Below are 18,128 nucleotides of genomic sequence, written 5' to 3' on the forward strand. Positions count from 1 at the left end.
GGAGCTTCAACGAAGCAGAAAAGTGCTTTGTTTGATCTCAACAACTCAAACGAGGATTGAGAAAGAGAAGAGATCAACAATTCCCATGGAGAAGCACATTGACACAATGGTAGATGAAGAGAAGCACAATGATGCAAACCATGTGGTATGTGCTACAGAGGTATTTGCCATTGGAAAAATTCTCATATCAATGCAGCTTTCATCGCTTCCTTTGGACTCCTAACATGCTAATCACTAGTGAATACTCAGCCTACACTAGTAAAGATGCAGGGATACAATTTGCAAAAGCATTCAAGAAAGTATACTGGGATCGTTTGAAGAAGGAAGCCAACGAAAGTCCTTTCTACTCCATTCAGATTGATGAAAGTACTGACATAAGTTGTCAACAGTACATGATTGTATATATTACTTATTTGCAGGGTTCCGGAAATGGTTTAATCACAACCAGCTTTTGTGATCTTTTGCAAGCTGAAAATAGTGATGCGGAAGCATTGTACAGTGTGCTAGTTTCCTTTATGGAATCTGCTGGTTTGTCAAAACAACTGATGATTGGGATTGCGACAGATGGGGCAAGTGTTATGACGGGATCTGCAATAGGTGTAGTAGCAAGATTGAAAAAGGAAATTCCGCATCTATTAAGCTTTCATTGTGTTGCACATTGGGAGTCACTTGCAGCTGGGGATGTTTTCAAGGTTTATCATGAGTTCAAGATCCTAGATAAAATCGCCAGGAAGTTTTATGAGTGGGCATGCAAGTCAACCAAACGTCATAGCATTCTTGCTAATGCTGTCAAAGACTTTGGTCTTGGTAGACATGGGAAGCTCAAGCTATTGAAGATGCATGATATCCGTTGGCTTTCAAAAGGCCAGGTCATGGTAAGACTTGTGCGGATTATGCCAGCATTGTTGACAGTTTTGCAAAAGGAGGAACATGAACTTTACTTGTCGCTAACAAATTAAAAAGTTCAATTTCTCATGCACTTTTTTGCTGATGTTCTTGGAGAGTTAAATATTCTCAGTTGCAAGCTACAGGAGTAGCATCCAGACGTATCTTCTATTGGGAATCATTTAAAATCAGCTGTGGAAGTTTTGCGAGCATCCTTTCTTGGTGGTGGCATGTTTGGGACAGATACAAAGCATACCTCTAGCTTTATCAAGATGGTGTATGAGCAAAATGGTGCACTATGTTTTAAAGATCTTACAGGTTCAGCTCACTACCATGGTTTGCATCTTGGGCCAATGTGGGAAGGAGATAATATAAATCCACAGGAAACTGTCAGCCAGGTTATCAGTAAGTTGGTCTTAATGTGTTCCTCATATGTAAGCAGCTTGATTATATCTTTAAGGAGCCGCTTCAAGGTAGATTTCAGCTTCTTTGAGGCAACAAAGTATTTCAGTCCAAAAGACTACTGTGAGGATTTGTTGAAGTTGGAGGATGCATCAGTTGTGTGGCTTGATGTTCTATGCAAACACTTTGCCGAAGGATCTATGACATTGATCGATAAGGTTGAGTGCAAAAGATCCTTCATCACAAGGATGAGAAATTGTTTTCATGGTCGGAACATGCACTCAGCATGGCAAGAGTGCTACAATCATATGGAGTGGGAGCAATCATTTCCTTCCACAATGGTTCTTTGGCTGATCTTGCTTGTGTTACCTCTTTCGTCAGTAGCATGTGAAAGGGGGTTTTCCAAAATGAATAAGATCAAAGACAAGTTTAGGAACAGATTGTCATTGGACATGTTGGGACTTGTCATGATTGTTGGACTAAATACGCCAAAGCTTAAGCAGCCGGAAGAGGTGTCATGGGACGAGTGCTTTGAAGCTTGGAGGTAAATGAAAGATAGAAGACCAGCACACATGAGGACAACATCTAGTTCACAAGCTTTGAAGGAGAAGTTTCTTTTTGTACGACGACGGATCTAAACTTTTGTCTTTCTATCATGGAAACTTGTAGATCCATATACGTACAACATATGTATACGAGACTATCCATGAGGCAGCTTTGTAGTTTTGTATTTTGACATCTCCCCATTTTGAAATCAAAATATCGGCATTATGTATTTGTTTTATTGTATATTTTGTTCATTGTGTAAGACCATGTTGTCATCTATAACTTGCTAATAATATGAGTTTGGATGTTGATATGACCGATTTTCCACTAGGGCCACTAGTATGGGATATCCAACGCCACATTTTTTTGAGCTTGCTGCTTGGCTCAAGACTTTAGTATTTTGAGTATGGTGTGAAGGTCTTACCTTATCTACATGCCTTGATTAACGTGCATTGCTTAAAGCTGATGCTTTTACTTCTTTTCTAAGATATTTGGATCAAAGTCATGAAGATTTCACAAAAGCCGATGTGCGACAATCACCTTCAAATGTTAGGTAACTTTGGCCAATATTTCTATGAGTGTTGCTATTTGTAAGATTGTATTATGATGTATGTCTCACGTCAGTCTGCAGATCATGCTTTTGAGGAGAAAGTTGACATATTATCACAACTCAGAATTCACGACGTGCAAGATTGATGCATAATCTTCGACTTCAAGTGGAGCCTACATGCACTTCTCCAACTTTTTATTACGCTTGCCAAATACATTTTGTTATTTATCTTGTCAGTGGTGTGGCTTTCCTTTGAGTGGTGTATGGACTGATCAGAGTAACTCTACATGTGGCAGCGGCCCGACGATCGGGAGAGACAGAGAGAGAGACAGGCAACGAGCCAGGGTTGAGTATTGATTGCGGGGTCCGACGTTGACGGCCGGGTCCGATCCGGGGTCGACCGTTGGGTCTGGAATAGGGTCGGGTCAGGGCTTCGATCCCGGGCTGGGTTCAATCCGGAATCCGGGGTCGACCACTGGGTTGAGTATTGGGTCTGGTCACTGGTCAGGGCTTCCGTCGGGACTCAGGTACCGGGTGCGGGGGTTTAGTACAGATCCGATCGGGTTGCCTCCGGGACGTTTTCCTCATAGTGCCGCCGTTTTGCAGAAGCGGATGAATTCCGTGACATGGGCAGATACTCACTAGCCCCATCAGAGCCTCTGCTGAAGCCTTTGGAAGAAACACAACCCATTTAGCCGACGTAGATTACATTGAAGGGAGTAGGCTGCAGCGTCCCGGAGGCAATTACAACGAAAACTTGAAGAGTAGACTAGCCTCCAACTTGTCTTCTGAAGGGTAGGCTCCTTCTCTTGGTAAGGGAAAGCGTTTGGAGAACCCATCTACTAACATAATATGGCGGAAGGGCTCCCCTTTACACGTGTCGCAATCTCCGACCTGAAGGCTAAAGTCCAAAAAGAAAAATAGCTCAGTTGCACGCGATAAAGAGGGGGAGAGGGGGAGAGAGAGAGGCCGCCTTCGGAGGCCGGCTGTTGAAAGAATAGGTTGTCCGTCCAATCCTATCATTGTAAATTGACAGTCCATCCCTTCTTGAACGAAGCCACTTATCGTTTGACACCTGGCGCCACGTCGGCTCAGGCGAAATTGGAAGACCGGTTTTTGCTCGTTGTTTGTGTGTTCGGGCGGCAGAAGCCATAGGGCTATCGGCTGGTCTGCAACGTAGCTCATGGAGAAACTCCATTTCCAGACGCAGGATTCCATTGCACGTCCGCCAAGTCAGTTCCCTCTTTTTCTTCATGTTTTCCGGAACTCGCAGCAGCTTAAACACAATTGTCGAACTTCTCAGTTGGAGACCTCGTCTAATGAACTCTCTGAACATGAGATACGTCAAGGATTACAAGGACACAGTGCTATAGCCATCAGGAGGTGTGATATTTTTGCTTCTTCTCCCCTTCGACATGCTTCATTCGATGGCTGCTCCACCTTCAGCAAAGATAGGTTTTATCTGAATTCAGATACTCCCTTCGATCCTTCTTCCAACGCTATGGCTAGTGAAAAGTTCCACTCTTGCGCCTCAAATGAAGCTACTGTTGATGTTCTGAACCCGGCGCACCCAACAAGGCATGTTGAGAATACTACAGATGAATGGGGGCGCAATTATTTTGCGTTACAAGAAGGCATGAACCAGAAGACTTGGACTGGGGACGGTGGTTTCACATCCTTGACCGAAATGGAGGCCAAGGATGGCTTATCAGGTGCTGGATTTATTACTACCTGTTCAGCAGTGCATGATTTTTATTTGCAGGCAAATCCAGTGGGGATGGTTGCTATGGATGGAGTGTTACCAAAAGTAGGTACATGCGCTGCTACTTCTCATACTCATCTAATGGAAGAAAATAATGTTTTTGATCTCCCTAAGGAGGAGATTACAGATTTTACCAGCCTCACAGATCCTTCTTTTCCTTGTGAGGGTGATTATCTTGATGTTTCTACTCCATTTGCACCAGAAATGGTCAGTACTGTGTACAAAGCCGGTAAGTTATTGCCATGTGAGGCTGTGAGAGGAGACCAACACAATTTATCGTCTATGCATGGCATCCATGAGGATTGTGCTGCCTCATTGTTAGGAGGTAATGCATCAGTCGTGTCTCCGGGTAGATCTTGTGCTTCTATAGTTGACGAGCAGGGTACAAATTATGATACAAACTTCATGCAAATAGAGGAGCTTAGATGTGACACTGGCCTGACTTTTAACAGAAACGACTTTATCGGTGCCCGCACTTCCAAGGAGGTTGCGCCACTGGTGGCTTATGTTGGTACACCTATGGTAGAGCAGCCAGTTTTTCCTGAAGATCCGAATGCAGGCATCAATGGTGCAATCTTCAATGCAGACACTGACTCATTGTCTTATAACCAGCGGTGGCGTAGGCGCTTTAAAGGAGTCTCTAGTTCTTGGCAAGATCTCTGGCAACTTCAAGAAGAAACCAGTCATGAGCACAGGAATCAGTTTTTTTCCAACTCTAACTATGATGATGTTATTGGGGAGGTTCTCAATGTTGCTAAATGCCTTCCTAAAAATACGACACTGCAAGAGCATTTGCAGCCTTTCTCAGGTCGCATTGATCACCTTTGTGGTAATGCCATACTCTACAAACTGCAAAAAGAGCGCCTTTTTCTGTCTGCCTTATCCTTTTTTGACTGGATGCGACTCCAGACCCCATGTCTCTTGAATTCTCGAAGTTTGTGTACAATATTCACAACTTTAGGACATGCTAACATGGTTGATAGGGCTCTCGTACTTTCTGACAATCTGAAACACCGGAAGGAGCTATGGTGTGCAGAGGTGTTCAATGCTTTACTCTCTGCTTTGTCAAAATATAGCAGGTACATGACTCCAGATTGGCATCTTTCCTGTTTTTAAGTCACCTCAGGTTGTCTTGACACGTTTCAATAATTTCGCACAGATGCTTCATGATAGAAGAGTGCGCAAAACCTGCCTTCTAATAACCGTTCGATATCGCTTGTTGAGATTGTATGCAGGTATGATGAGGCTTTAGCAGTGTTTCAGGAAATGTCGAGCATGAAGATTCAGCCTAATAGTGTCACATTCTGTATTATACTGAACTTGGCTCTCAAGAGTGGCTCTAAGGTGGAGGTCTTGTGGCAGATTTTTGTTGATCTGGAGAGTCAGAAGGTTTTTGCTGGGCATGAAGTCTTTGGAGTACTGATAAAGGCTTTTTGTCAAGGAGGACTGCGAGATGAAGCTCTCAAGTTGCTCTCGATGATGGAAGGGAGAGGTTTGATTCCTAATAGCGTCATTTATAATACACTTCTGGGAGCTTTTGCAAAGGCTGGTATGCTGGAGGAGGCTGAAGGGCTAGTTTCTGAGATGAAGGGAAAAGGGATTCGTTTGACAGTTGTCACTTACAACATATTGATTGATGCATATGCAAGCCTTCGGAATTTTGAGGTAGCAGAGGGGATCTTACAAGGAATGCTTGATAAAGGGCCACAACCTAATGTCACATCTTTTACAGCTTTGATCGCGGCCTATGGCAGGAGCAGTCTCAGTGAGAAAGCAGCTAGTGTGTTTTTGCGTATGAGAAAGATTGGCATTTCTCCCAACACTGTTGCCTATACAGCTCTCATCCATGCATATGCAGAGGATGGTTGGCATACTAAAGCGGAGTTTGCGTTTGAGAATATGATCAGAGAAGGATTTCATCCGACCGTGGAGACTTACACTTCACTGTTACATGCTTTCAGGCAGGCTGGTGATTTGGAAAAAGTTAAAAGTATATGGAAAAGGATGCGTCTGCAATCGAATATAGGCACAAGAGAAACTTTTAATGTGCTAATGGATGCCTGTGCTAAGCAGGGAGATTATGCTGAAGCACGGAATGTTATGTATGAGTTTAAGAAAGCTGGGTATGAGTCTGATACAAAAACCTACAACATGCTTATCAATGCCTATAGCCGAGGAGGTCAGCACTCCAAAGCGCCTGAAATTCTAGAAGAGATGCATAAGGCTGGATGCACTCCTGACTCTTTCACTTACACCACCCTTATATTTTCTTTTCTTCGCGTACGAGACTTCACACTAGCCTTTGAATACCATGATAAGATGTGTAGAAGCAATCAACTGCCAGATAAGTTCACTTATCAGAAGCTGAGGGCTCTTTTGGATGAAAAGTATGAGATAAAAGTTGAGAGGAATATGAAAGCTGCCATAGGTGCTCAAAAAGAAGAACATGGGGATGAGAAAGGAAAGAAAACCACCAAGTATTTTAGGAAAAAGAAAAGACAACCCAGCAGCCCAAGTCACAGTAAAGGCATGAGTAACCGCAACTTTTGGGACAAATCAAGGAAGGCTTAACGTGGTAGCTTGAACAAATGCAGTTGTTGGTTGTGGTTAAAAGATGTCAAAGGCCAAGGGACCGAAAGCTCTTTCCTGTAAATTGAAAAGCTCTCAAGAGTGTGACCTGACAATGTGCTGTATTTCACACAAGTGCTGATTGGCGGTCTCCTTGGTTTGGTGGTAAGTTTAGGGCGTTTCTGTTTCTAGGTGTTTTTAGGCTAATTGTGTTTCCTTCATTACCGCTCTTTGGCGCCACAGTTATCAAGTCCTTGCGGTCTAGTATCAAAGAATGCGTGTATCCATGCCTATAAGCATATTGACATGTTATTAGAATAATGTGTTTAGAAAGCTGATGCTGTCCCTTGTATTGGCTTGATTCAAGTGTGCGGGATTTGGTAAACTTGACTACGCAGGGTAGTTGCACAAAGTTTGGACTGCAGCTGCAATGGTCTCTGGGTGGTAGCTGTGACCCTATCCAGATTGTGAAGCTATCCAACCTTTGGAGTGTTTGTGAAGGTACTGGATATTCTCATCAAAAGCCAATAATCTTTGCTGTTTTCTTATGGCTGTTGAAACTTTTGATGCCTATATCCCCCCTCCTTGCGCTCGGGGTCAAAAAAAAAAGGGGAGAAAACAAAGAGAAAAAATCTCACACACACAACAACAAGAAGTTGATATTCTTAAGATTTTTTAGCATGCACATGCACACGCACACGTGTTGAAGTTGGTTTTAAACATGAGAATCATTTTGTGCAATGTCACTTGTCTTCTTTGTGATTAAGCATTCTAGGCCATGAAACAAGGTTCTTCTTGATTAATTAAGCTTCTTTAAGGCATGGGAATTTCTTGGTGCAATTCCTTAGTACTCATCGCAGGCTATGGAACATCGTACTTCTTGACTGGTCAATGTAAAATGCGCCCCGTACACAAAATTATCCGTAAAGGTAGGAATTTGGACTATTTATTTGTGTGCATAAAAGATCCTTCTATGAATTATAAACTTGCCTGATGGGCTACTTCAACCTTTACCACGAGGGAAACTGCACAAAGAAGGGGGACAAAGGAGAAACAAAATAAGCAATGGCATCAATGGCATCACGAAGTGGGAGAAGGGAGCCAAACAGGGGGCCTGTAATGCCTATGAAGACAATGCTCCACCATGAAGCAAGGAACTTTCTCCCACAGACAAAAGAATGCCCATTGATGCCTCTCAGCCCTATTTGAGCTGCCCTGGATGTATCATACTGCCCTACTGCCCTCTGAGTGTGTGGATCAACTTGAACCAGAAAACCTAGACAGCCAATCCAGATGGCTTGAGGTATCCCTTGAAAACACGGAAGTAACGAGCTCTCCATGTAAATCAGAGACCAAGACTGCTGAAACAACTGCCAATGAATCCCAACCAGCCAATGGCTTTTCGCCATCTCACATGCACACACGTCCACCTGTCCGGGTGGACGTGTGTGACAGAGGACTGAGTTGGCCCAAAGTTTTAAAACCAGGCCATTTAATGTGAAACCTGTATAAGAGTTTAAAACTCTTATAGAGAGCTTAAAAACCCTTAGAGACTCATTTTTGAAGTTGTCTGCTCCTCTCTCCCGTTTGCTTGCGCTCACACTCTCTTGCCATTACCTGCACATCTCCGGATGGTCCTGCGGACACGGAGAGCCTTTTGAAGATTAACTTATTGCGAAGGAAAAGTGTAAAAAGGCCCATTTTCACATGGAAAGTCCATTTTCCATCGAATTTCATCATGGATTGTGCACAACGTGAAGATACACAAGGTAATACCCAAATTCGGTTCAAGCTCTATACACATGGATTACAAGTACTTTCCAGAGCCTCAATCAATGCATAACTGCGCTTGAGAGTACAAATGTTTGAATGAACATTCTTGTATGTTCTCTCGAAGGAGCCATGCAAGCATTTAATGCTCGTGTGGTCGCTCTCAAAAATATGGCTTAGTCGACGAATGTGCGTGTTCTTGAGAACGACATCTATCTTCAGCAATTGCAGATGCAAATTGCTACATTTGGGTGCTTTCAGAGTGGGCCACTACGACGATTCTATACAAAAAATACTAATTTCTCAAGGGAAGAGAAAGAAGTTACGGAGTTGGTTGCAAACAATTGGCTTCATCAGTGGACTACATACCATAGTCACAGGGGATGCTCATTTTTGGGTTTCCCGTCCCCACTTGCTGTCCCGCCCTCTTTTTCACAAAATCCATTTGAGCCCTGTTTCTCGTCCCCCGTCCCAACTCCTCGGGGCGCGTTCCTTGTGACTATGCTACATACTTTGAAGTTTGATCTCCATAAAGAGCATTATGAATGGAGGATTAAGACGATTCCTCTTTATTTGCGTAGTAAGGTGCTTACTTGGTGGCGTGATATGACAGAAAAGCCTACGACGTGGGTTGATTTTTGCTTTAAATTCAAGAAGGATTTTGCAAAAATGAATCCTCTGAAGGCCTATGCCAAGCTACAGTCTTTTGATGAAAGACTCGTCCTTTGACAAGTATATTACTGCTTTCAAGGAGGCACTCACCTTTTGTAAGGTGGGCTCTACGCATGCTGTGCATGTCTGTTGGGTCTACATGAAGATTATCTCTATGTATATATCTGTTGGATCAACATGAAGAATATCGTTGAGCCTTGATTATGGATAAAGGCCGGTAGATGTTGAGGATGCTGTGGCAAAGACCAGAACGTTCCATTTGATAAATGGAGTGAATTATGAGAAGAAAAGAAATTTTGATCACCAATCCGGCAAGGGTACTTGGAGGAAGCGGCCTTGATTCCAACGAAAGTCCAAGTCACCGTCTAGACCTCCTCTCAACATCGTCTTTCGTGGTGCCAAAGAGAAGAAGAAAGCTAGGAATGATGTCATTGCTGATGCAGTGAAGAAGGGAGCTTGTTTGGCCAAACATGCCATCAAATTAAAGATTGCCCCAAAAAGAAGACTAAGAACCCCCAAGGATGCTCTTGCATAGAACGGTACAGGGACACTACTAGCAAGGGAAGGACAAGGGCGAGACATGCCAACCGGTGGTGGGAATCTATGGTAAGTCTTTTTTTTGTTCTTTCTTTTGGATTCCCGTGTGTTGAGATTGATGCTAGCGACAATCACAGGGTTGCATGGTGTCTTTGTTTATCTTTAAGGTGCAGTGGAAGTGAATGTTGAAGATTGCTCAAGATGAGTGCTCCGAACTGTGCTCAAGGGTTCCTTTAACTTACGGAAGGGAGAGCCTTCCATTCCTTTAGTGAGGATTGCAATGGACACAAACAAAGTGGATGAACATTGTGAATTAAGGTGCTGAGACTGAGAGATAGAGAGAGAAGAATACGACACCAGAATGTTGTCAAAACCCTCCTCCGAAGGCCCCACTCTCTATGGCGAGAGCGGTCTACTTATGATTGCACAAATCTCTACAATGCTTGGACTTGCCGACGATGTCGACGACGATGAGGACGACGACTAGACGGGCTGAAATCTGAAAATGTTAGTGGCTGAAATCTGCAAATCTTTATCTGCTGAATTCTGACTCTATGTCAATGACAATGTCGATGGCGATGATGCAACAACGACGCGCTGAAAATGCAGATGCTGAAATCTGCGTTTTCCGGGCTGAATCTGCAAACTACGCTGGATCTGATCGTGCGGCGAGGATCTGCTGCGGGAAGGTGAGATCTGCGAGGTTCGGGACTTCTTCTGCGGTGTCTAGGTGCTGAAAACTGAAAACGCTGGTGCTTACTGAGGTTTTGTCGCGATGAATCTGCAAAACGCCAAGGCTGATGTGCAAACCAAAAACGCTAGGGCTGGTTCTGTCCTGTTGGAGAAAATCTGCTAACGCTAGGGCTGATCTGTTGTGTTGCTGTGGAATCTGCTAACGCCAGGGCTGATCTGCTATCTTTCTATTGCCGGGGCTGATCTGCAATGCAAACGCCAAGGCTGATCTGTCATGCAAAAACGCTAGGCTTTCAGATGGGCTGAAAACGCTAGGTCTGTTGCGGAAAGGTGGTCTTGGTGAGAAGGTGCCTGTTGAACGCGAAGTTCCTGCTGCCTCTTCTCCAGAAAGTGCTAGTGCTAGGTTTCTTATATACAAGCTTAGCAAAATTGCCCTACCTAGTTCCCAACAAAAGTCACTTAAAAATAATAAGTGAAAAATGTCAAAAATAGGGAAAATAGGTCTATGCACTGTAAAAATGCTCCTGATGGGTTCTGATGGAAATCTGATTATCATGCTGTGTGCAACGAGAGGATATGCATCTATTCTAAGTGTCTAGTCATGCACGGTCTGCGAAAAGTGCCAGAACACTTCCTATTCTAGACTGACTGAACTGAACTAAACCCATGTCATGAAGTAGCTTGTCCACGTACACATAGGGTTAGATGTGCACGTGACATTATCTCTCCATTACCATTGATGCTATGAGGGTGTCCTCGGGAGATGTACACCGCAGACATGGTACCACCCTCCGCTTTGCGAAATGGTGAGTGTATTTGGATTCCATATGGAATAGTCTGATAGAGAGAAGATTTTTTTTGCGCTGCCCATTGTGTTGGTATACACGGGTGTAGTCGAGGAGGCTCGCCCATATGGCTGCCCTAGGTGGGCAGCTCTTGGAGTTTGTACACAGAGGGATGGTCATGTTTGTTGGTGGTGTCACGAGGCTGTGGCAAACCACTAACTTTAGTTGTTGGTTTCTTTCCCTTGATTTTTAGTTAATTTTTGGGACCCTCTTTTTGAAGTCACAAATGGCCGGATATTGTGTGGCCAGTGTGAAATGATCCACGACCGAGAGTTTCAGCCACAGTCAGGAAGGATAGGTCGCCACGAGATGGTCGGGCTAGTTGGCACTAGAATCCGGGCAGTAAAAGGGTGTCTAAGCTCAGTTCATAGTCATTTAGGCCCCTCGCTACACTTTATAAGGCGGTGGGTCCTAGGAATTTAACTCAAAAGAGGCAAAGTGGACAATTGGCGGTTGCAGATGCAATTGCCAATCTCATCTCAAGACGGGGTGCCCAAACAGAGAGAGGAGGCTGATTTTTGTTCAATAAGTGAGCACAAGTGTGTGTGAGTAGTGGATTACCACTTTAATGGAAAGCTTTCCTTCTCCCTTGTCTTATGTGGCGCGATGATTCCGCTCTCGCGGACCTCTCTCCCCCTTTGTTTACAGCCACCCCTGTCTGTATCTTTTGTTGATTTGAATGCTCCACAAGGTCAAGTGTCACGTGACACATCCAACCCTATGTGTCCGTGGACAAGCTACATCATGATCAGGGTTCAGTCAGTCAAGTCAGTCTAGATTAGAAGTGATCTGGCACTTTTGTGAGTCTATTCGTAGACCGTGCATGCTCAGTCACTTAGTGTAGATGCATATCCTCTCGTTGCACACAGCACGATCATCAGTATTCCCATGAGAATCCATCAGATTCCATCAAGGGAATTTTCTAGTGCATTTAGCCTATTTTACCTATTTTTGGCATTTTTCACTTATTAATTTAAGTGACTTTCCAACAAAAGTAGATAGGGCAATTTTGCTAGGTTTGTATATAAGCAAACTAGAGCTAGCACTATTTGGTAGAAGAGGCAACAGGAGCCAAGCTCAGCAGGCAACTTCTCAACAGGACCTTGGCGGTCTCCCCCACCAAGCAAGAAGAGCATCGCCAGAAGACGTGTAAGGTGCAGCGGAATGAATGTTGTATTTTATCAAGATCTTTATTTGCTCAAGGTTCCTTTTAGTTCTTAGGAAAGGAGAGAGCCTTCCGTCTTATGGAGAGTGCTATGATCACGAACAAAGTGAGTGGATATTGTGCGTGCAAGTGAATGAGAGTGAGAGAAGGAGAGAAAAGAGATACGACACCCGAGAGGTTGTAAAACCCTCCTCCGAAGGCCCCACTCTCGTCGGCGAGAGTGGTCTAACTTTAATTGCACAAAGGTGTACAATGATGATGCATGGACTAATGCAAATGGGGGCTATGTCGATGACGACGATGATGACTTTAGGGCTGAATGTGGTCCTCTTCTATTTGTTGTCCACAAGGGGGGAAAATGCTGAGGTTCTGGGTGATCTTGGGGCTGATTCATGTGGCTGAAAATCCCTGTTTTTGTCGAGTGGTTTAGGCTGAATAAAAACGCTGAAGACAAGGGTCAGGGCTGCGTTTTTAGGTGGCTGTCGCAGGCTGAAAACGCTGAAGCTCTGCAGGGGTTTAGGGCTGCAATTTAGCACTGCCGTATCTGCTACAAAACGCTGCTGTGCTGCGTCTTTCAAGGGCTGGAAACTGAAGTACAAACGTTGGTTTTGCTGCAGGGCTGAAGTGCGTTTTTGTGGCTGAAATTGCTGAGGGTCTGCAAGTATGGCTAGCGTTAGTAAAACGCTGATGCTGTTGCTGGTAGGGGATAAAAACGCTAGGCAAGCTGTACTTGGATGGCGATGGGCTGAAGCTGGGAAAGCACCAAGGGAGGGAGAGAGGCTAGTGATTGGAAAACGTTGGCTTGATGGTGGATTGGCCTCGCCAAGGTGACTTGGGGAGGGTCTTGCTGAGAGAGGGAGGGAACACCTGTTGCTTTGGAAAGCCTGCTGTGCTCCTTGCTCATCTGCCCTATTGTGCTAACTTGGGTTTGCTTATATATTAACTTACCCAATTTGCCCTACTAAGTTTCCAACAAAAGTCACTTAATAAATAAGTGAAAAATGTTAAAAATAGGGAAAAATAGGATAAAGTCACTTGAAAAATCCCCAAACTGACTCTGATGGAATCTGATGGAAACGCTTATGCTTATGCAGTGTGCAACTAGAGGATATGCATCTACACTGAGTGACTGGGCATGCACGGTCTACGAATAGACTCACAAAAGTGCCAGATCACTTCTAATCTAAACCGACTGGACTTGACGGAAACCCTGTTATGGTGTAGCTTGTCCATGGACACATAGGGTTGGATGTGTCACGTGACAAGACCCCTTCCACTAACGTTTTTGGAACTACACTAGCCTGGCGTTTTGCATCAGCACCATCGCTAGCAAGTCACAGCATATAGTGTTTTTGCATCAGCATCCTCGCCAACAGAACCATCAGCCTAGCGTTTTTGGTCCAACTTCAGCCTCTGGCGTTTTGGGTCCCAGATTCAGCGTTTTCAGATTCAGCAAGGCAGCGTTTTCATCATCAGAAGACCTGCAAGATCAGCCCTAAAGGGTAGCAGATTTAGCCCGGTAAGAACCTCACTTTCAGCCTTAATGAACCTCAGTTTTCAGCTCTAAACCTGCTGATTTTCAGCGTCAAAGACCCACAGAAAACAGCCCCAAAATCAGCGTTTTTGGACTAGTCGCAGATTTCAGCCCATGGCGTTTTTGGACAACAGTAGAAAGATTGCAGATTTCAGCCCTTAGGTCGACTTCATCATCACCGTTGTCATCGTCGACATAGCCTAGACTTGCATTAGTCTCATGCATACCATTTGTACCAGATTGTGCAATCATAAGTAGATCACTCTCGCCGACGAGAGTGGGGCCTTCGGAGGAGGGTTTTACGTCTCTGGTGTCGTATCTCTCTTCTCTCTCTATCTCTCAGTCTCATACACTCGCACGCACAGTGTCCATTCACTTTGTTTGTGATCATAGCACTCTCTCATTAAGAACGGAAGGCTCCACGTTTCATAAGAACAAAAGGAACCTTGAGCACAGTTCGGAGCACACATCTTGAGCAAAGCGCAAACATTCATTCCGCTGCACCTAACATTGGTATCAGAGCTTTGGCAGTGTTCTGTATCACTCAAGGAAAGAACCACAAGAATCACAAGTTTTTTTTTTTGCTTGTTGCGGTCGCACGAACCCAAGTTCGCTTTGGCGTGTCGATTCCTAATTGTGTTTTTGAAGAGTGACAGGAATCCTAGGAAAGAAGGGCTTATCCAGCCTCCTTGTGTCTCTTTTCACTCATTGAGAGCGGACCGTGTACTTAGCGGCCGGCCAATCGATGTGAGGTGGGAAAAAGCAACCTTGGTGTGAGCGCAAGGCCGCCAAGGGGTGCGCCCACGGAAAGGAGTAGAACTCGGGTGAAGAGAAGATCCTTCTCAAACGCGGTTTGCAAGCGAAAGAAAACCTCAAGAATCTCAGGAACCTCAAGACCCTCAAGCTCCCAAGAACCCAAGACCCTCAAGAACCCAAGTTCCTCGTGAACTTAAGATCCAAAGATCATAGTGTATGGTCATCACCCGAAGCGGAATGGATACTTCGCATACAGGTGATGAGCATGAGAGAGGCGACGAAGAATTTTCTCCACCAAGAGATTTTTCCGACCCTCCCCCTTCGCCATCTACACCACAAAGTGTACCAAACCCTATGGAGGCAATGGTCAAGCAGATGATGGACATGATGGCCAAATAAGAAGAGACTCGCATGAACATGATGGCCCAACAACAAGAAGCGAATCGAATTGCGTTGGCTCAACAAGAAGCAAATCACATTGCTTTAGAACGGGAACGCGACGAACGAAAAGAACAAAGAAAAGAGGAAGCGGCAGCACGAAGCGCAGCGTTGGGGGCCGAGCGTGAAGCTCAAAAGGTGGCCTTGGTGGCCGAGTGTAAAGCTCAAAGAGTGGCTTTGGAGATCGAGCGTGAAGCTTAAAGAGAACTACGCACTCAAGAATTGATTCGACAAGTACTTGCCTCGAAATCCGAACCAGCCAAAGATCGTGGGAGTTCCTCAAGTGGCGCAAGCCACGATGCGGATTCCAACCATCCAGTCACAGAGAAGTTGACTTTCAGTAAGTGATGGTAAGATGGATGCTACGGTTATTCATTCTTGGCTGCATCAATTTAATGCTTATTTTGCGACAACTAAGAAGACAGGAAATAGCAAAGTTTTTACGGCAACCATGTACCTTGCCGGTGATGCCATCAATTGGTACCACGCATGGCAAGAGGCACAGTTAACCGCGTACCTAGAGGAAGCGGATGAATTTACGCTCCTTTCCTTGAATTGGGCTGATTTCCAAGACAAGCTCAAGGCGTGGTTTATGCCACCTCAGTACCTCGCACGATTGAAGGACGATTGACGCGCTCTCAAGCAAAATGGTATGCCGGTTATGTCTTTTTCTAATCGTGTTTTGCAGCTAGGTATCCAATTACGCAAGTCGGATGATGAACGCAAAGAGGCATTCCTTTTTGGGTTAGACGACTATATTAAGTTTGATGTAGAAGTCCTCCACCCAATCGATCTCAACAAGGCGGTAGCGATTGCTCTCGCACAGGAGATGAAGCACAACAAGGAAAGCCTAAGGAGAATAAGACTTCCACAAGTACCTCGCAGACTTCTCATAACCCTCAGAACGGTAAGAATGGTAACTCTTCTAACCAATTTTCCAACAGTCTCTCAGAAAAGAATTCTTCCAATGAATCTAAGGGTAAGGCTAACACAATTGCTAAACCTAAGCTTACTCTAGATGAAAAGATAGCACAAGGAATTGTAGGAGGATACATCACGTCGGAAGAGCAAAGCACTTATTCTAAGGAAGGTCGTTGTTTTCATTGTCACATTAAGGGTCACATAAAAAGAACATGTCCTAAGCTTGAATTGAATGAATCTAAAGAATCCACGAACCCACTTCCTCTGTCAATGTAATTAATGATAACGCGAGTGTGTCCCAAGTTTCTCATGACCCTCCCATTGATGATTCTCATTAAATGTTACGGTCATATGACGGGGCAGCGTTTTGTCATATTGTTTGACCCAGGTAGTATGCATGATGTGATCAGTCCCCCTCTTGTTGAGAGAGCCCCGCCTAGAAGTTAGTCTGAGATCTCCTATCGAGGTCTCTGGCTTTGTTCCCGGTATGGACGCTCTTATCACGGAGGAGTGCCTTGATGTGTTGTTTGCAATTCAACAAGCTGCCTTCACTAAAAGATTTGTTGTCTCTCCTCTCTCAGGATGTGATATGATTTTGGGCATTCGATGGTTTCGTGATGCAAACCCTCTCATTGATTGGGAGGCTAACACTTTCACTCTCAATGCCAAAAGTGATTCTTCCATTGTCATTCATGGAGAGGACATTGTTCATTCTCTATCTCTCATTGCTAATATGCAGGACAAGATTGAACGGATTCATGAGAAGGAGACTCTCTCAGTCTCTTTTTCTCCAAAACATGACACACAGGATGTGCATGATGATAAGCATGATGATTTGAATGACAATGATTTGCATGATGATTTGAATGATAATGACAGGCATGATGATTTGCATGATCAAGATGTGATTTCTCACAAGCATGATGATTTGCATGAAGAAGATGTGGTTGTTCACAAGATGGATAAGTTAGTGAATGCTTTTTCTAGCGAAGATAACCTCGTTGTAGATACGATCAATCGCGAAGAACCGATCTTGGCTTTCGAGTCGAGGTCCAAAGAACCCCCACATGACGATTCGATCATTCAGGAAGAACCGATCTTGGCTCTCGAGCCTAGGTCCACAGAAACCTCACAGGAAGTATTATGTGTTCGCATGATTGATATGCACGCATTGTTCGAGTGTTTCATTTGTGATCGTTTCCTGTATTTTAGTCAGCGTCTTTATGTGATCCCTTTTCCTAGGCATGACATATTGTACGTTGAGCACGTTTCACTCATGAATGAGCATGAATGTATGCGGATTGTTCGTGAAAAGCTGAAAAGTATGCATTCAAGGAAGTCACATTCCATGTCTCTCCCTTGGCATGACACATTTGAAGAAAGAGCACATGAAAGTATGAGCACGAAGCATGGGCATTTCCGTTGTGAATTGCCACAGTTGATTGCTATAGATCATAAGAGAAAGATTCGATCTCATTGTTTGCATATGTTTGGTGAATGGTTTATCACTCCGTCTCTATGTTCATCTACATTGCATACACAGTCTTTAGAGAAGATAAGATTTTTTCCACTCACTTTACATGGAATAGGTATGTTCATGGTTTTTTGTATTGGAAATGGTTTCAGGAATTTTCAGCCATGGAGATTCTTGAAGAAGAAAGAAGCATTACTCTCGACGAAGTTGAAGCATTAAAGGAGCCACAGCAGACTTTGTGTCGCTTTCGGCGCGGCCCAAAGAAGCAAGCGTTGCAGACCTTTATGAAGTTCAAGTACCGCACGACCCACACATCAAAGTGGGCCGGCAAAGAGTCCCTTCCAGGATTCCGGATGCTATTGGCGATCTCCCTTGACGCCATACTGTTTGGTACCAGTACCTCACTTTGAAAAGGAGGGGATGTCACGTGACACATCCAACCCTATGTGTCCGTGGACAAGCTACAGCATGATCAGGGTTCAGTCAGTCAAGTCAGTCTAGATTAGAAGTGATCTGGCACTTTTGTGAGTCTATTCGTAGACCGTGCATGCTCAGTCACTTAGTGTAGATGCATATTCTCTGGTTGCACACAACATGATTATCAGTATTC

The 18,128-nt window shown here is 44.4% G+C and overlaps 1 protein-coding gene and 1 pseudogene across 3 annotated transcripts; both read left to right on the forward strand.

Moving 5' to 3' along the window:
• Window positions 1–836: 836 nt before the first annotated feature.
• On the forward strand, window positions 837–1,456 carry LOC147438231 (uncharacterized; annotated as a pseudogene).
• A 2,029-nt stretch (window positions 1,457–3,485) lies between these two features.
• LOC147438232 (uncharacterized) lies at window positions 3,486–17,689 on the forward strand. Of its 3 annotated transcripts, XR_015184957.1 has the most exons (4): window positions 3,486–5,224; window positions 5,381–6,878; window positions 7,112–7,214; window positions 17,671–17,689. XR_015184957.1 is itself a non-coding variant. In XM_086487528.1 (2 exons), the coding sequence occupies exons 1-2, from the start codon at window positions 3,567–3,569 to the stop codon at window positions 6,714–6,716; spliced, it is 2,994 nt and encodes a 997-aa protein (XP_086343654.1). In that variant the 5' UTR covers window positions 3,486–3,566; the 3' UTR covers window positions 6,717–7,046. The 3 variants fall into 3 exon arrangements, 1 of the variants encoding a protein (XP_086343654.1); XR_015184956.1 differs by lacking the exon at window positions 17,671–17,689 and having other exon boundaries at window positions 7,112–7,454; XM_086487528.1 differs by lacking the exons at window positions 7,112–7,214; window positions 17,671–17,689 and having other exon boundaries at window positions 5,381–7,046.
• Window positions 17,690–18,128: the final 439 nt, after the last annotated feature.

The sequence above is a fragment of the Adiantum capillus-veneris genome, chromosome 17, assembly GCF_014529385.1.
Source record: "Adiantum capillus-veneris isolate H3 chromosome 17, ASM1452938v2, whole genome shotgun sequence".
NCBI classification, from domain to species: domain Eukaryota; kingdom Viridiplantae; phylum Streptophyta; class Polypodiopsida; order Polypodiales; family Pteridaceae; genus Adiantum; species Adiantum capillus-veneris.

Bases quoted from the DNA above. Each gene is read 5' to 3' on its own strand.
- LOC147438232 (XM_086487528.1), top strand. From the start codon at position 3,567: ATGGAGAAACTCCATTTCCAGACGCAGGATTCCATTGCACGTCCGCCA. The intron at 5,225-5,380 runs GTACATGACTCC...GATTGTATGCAG, and splicing joins GCTTTGTCAAAATATAGCAG to GTATGATGAGGCTTTAGCAG.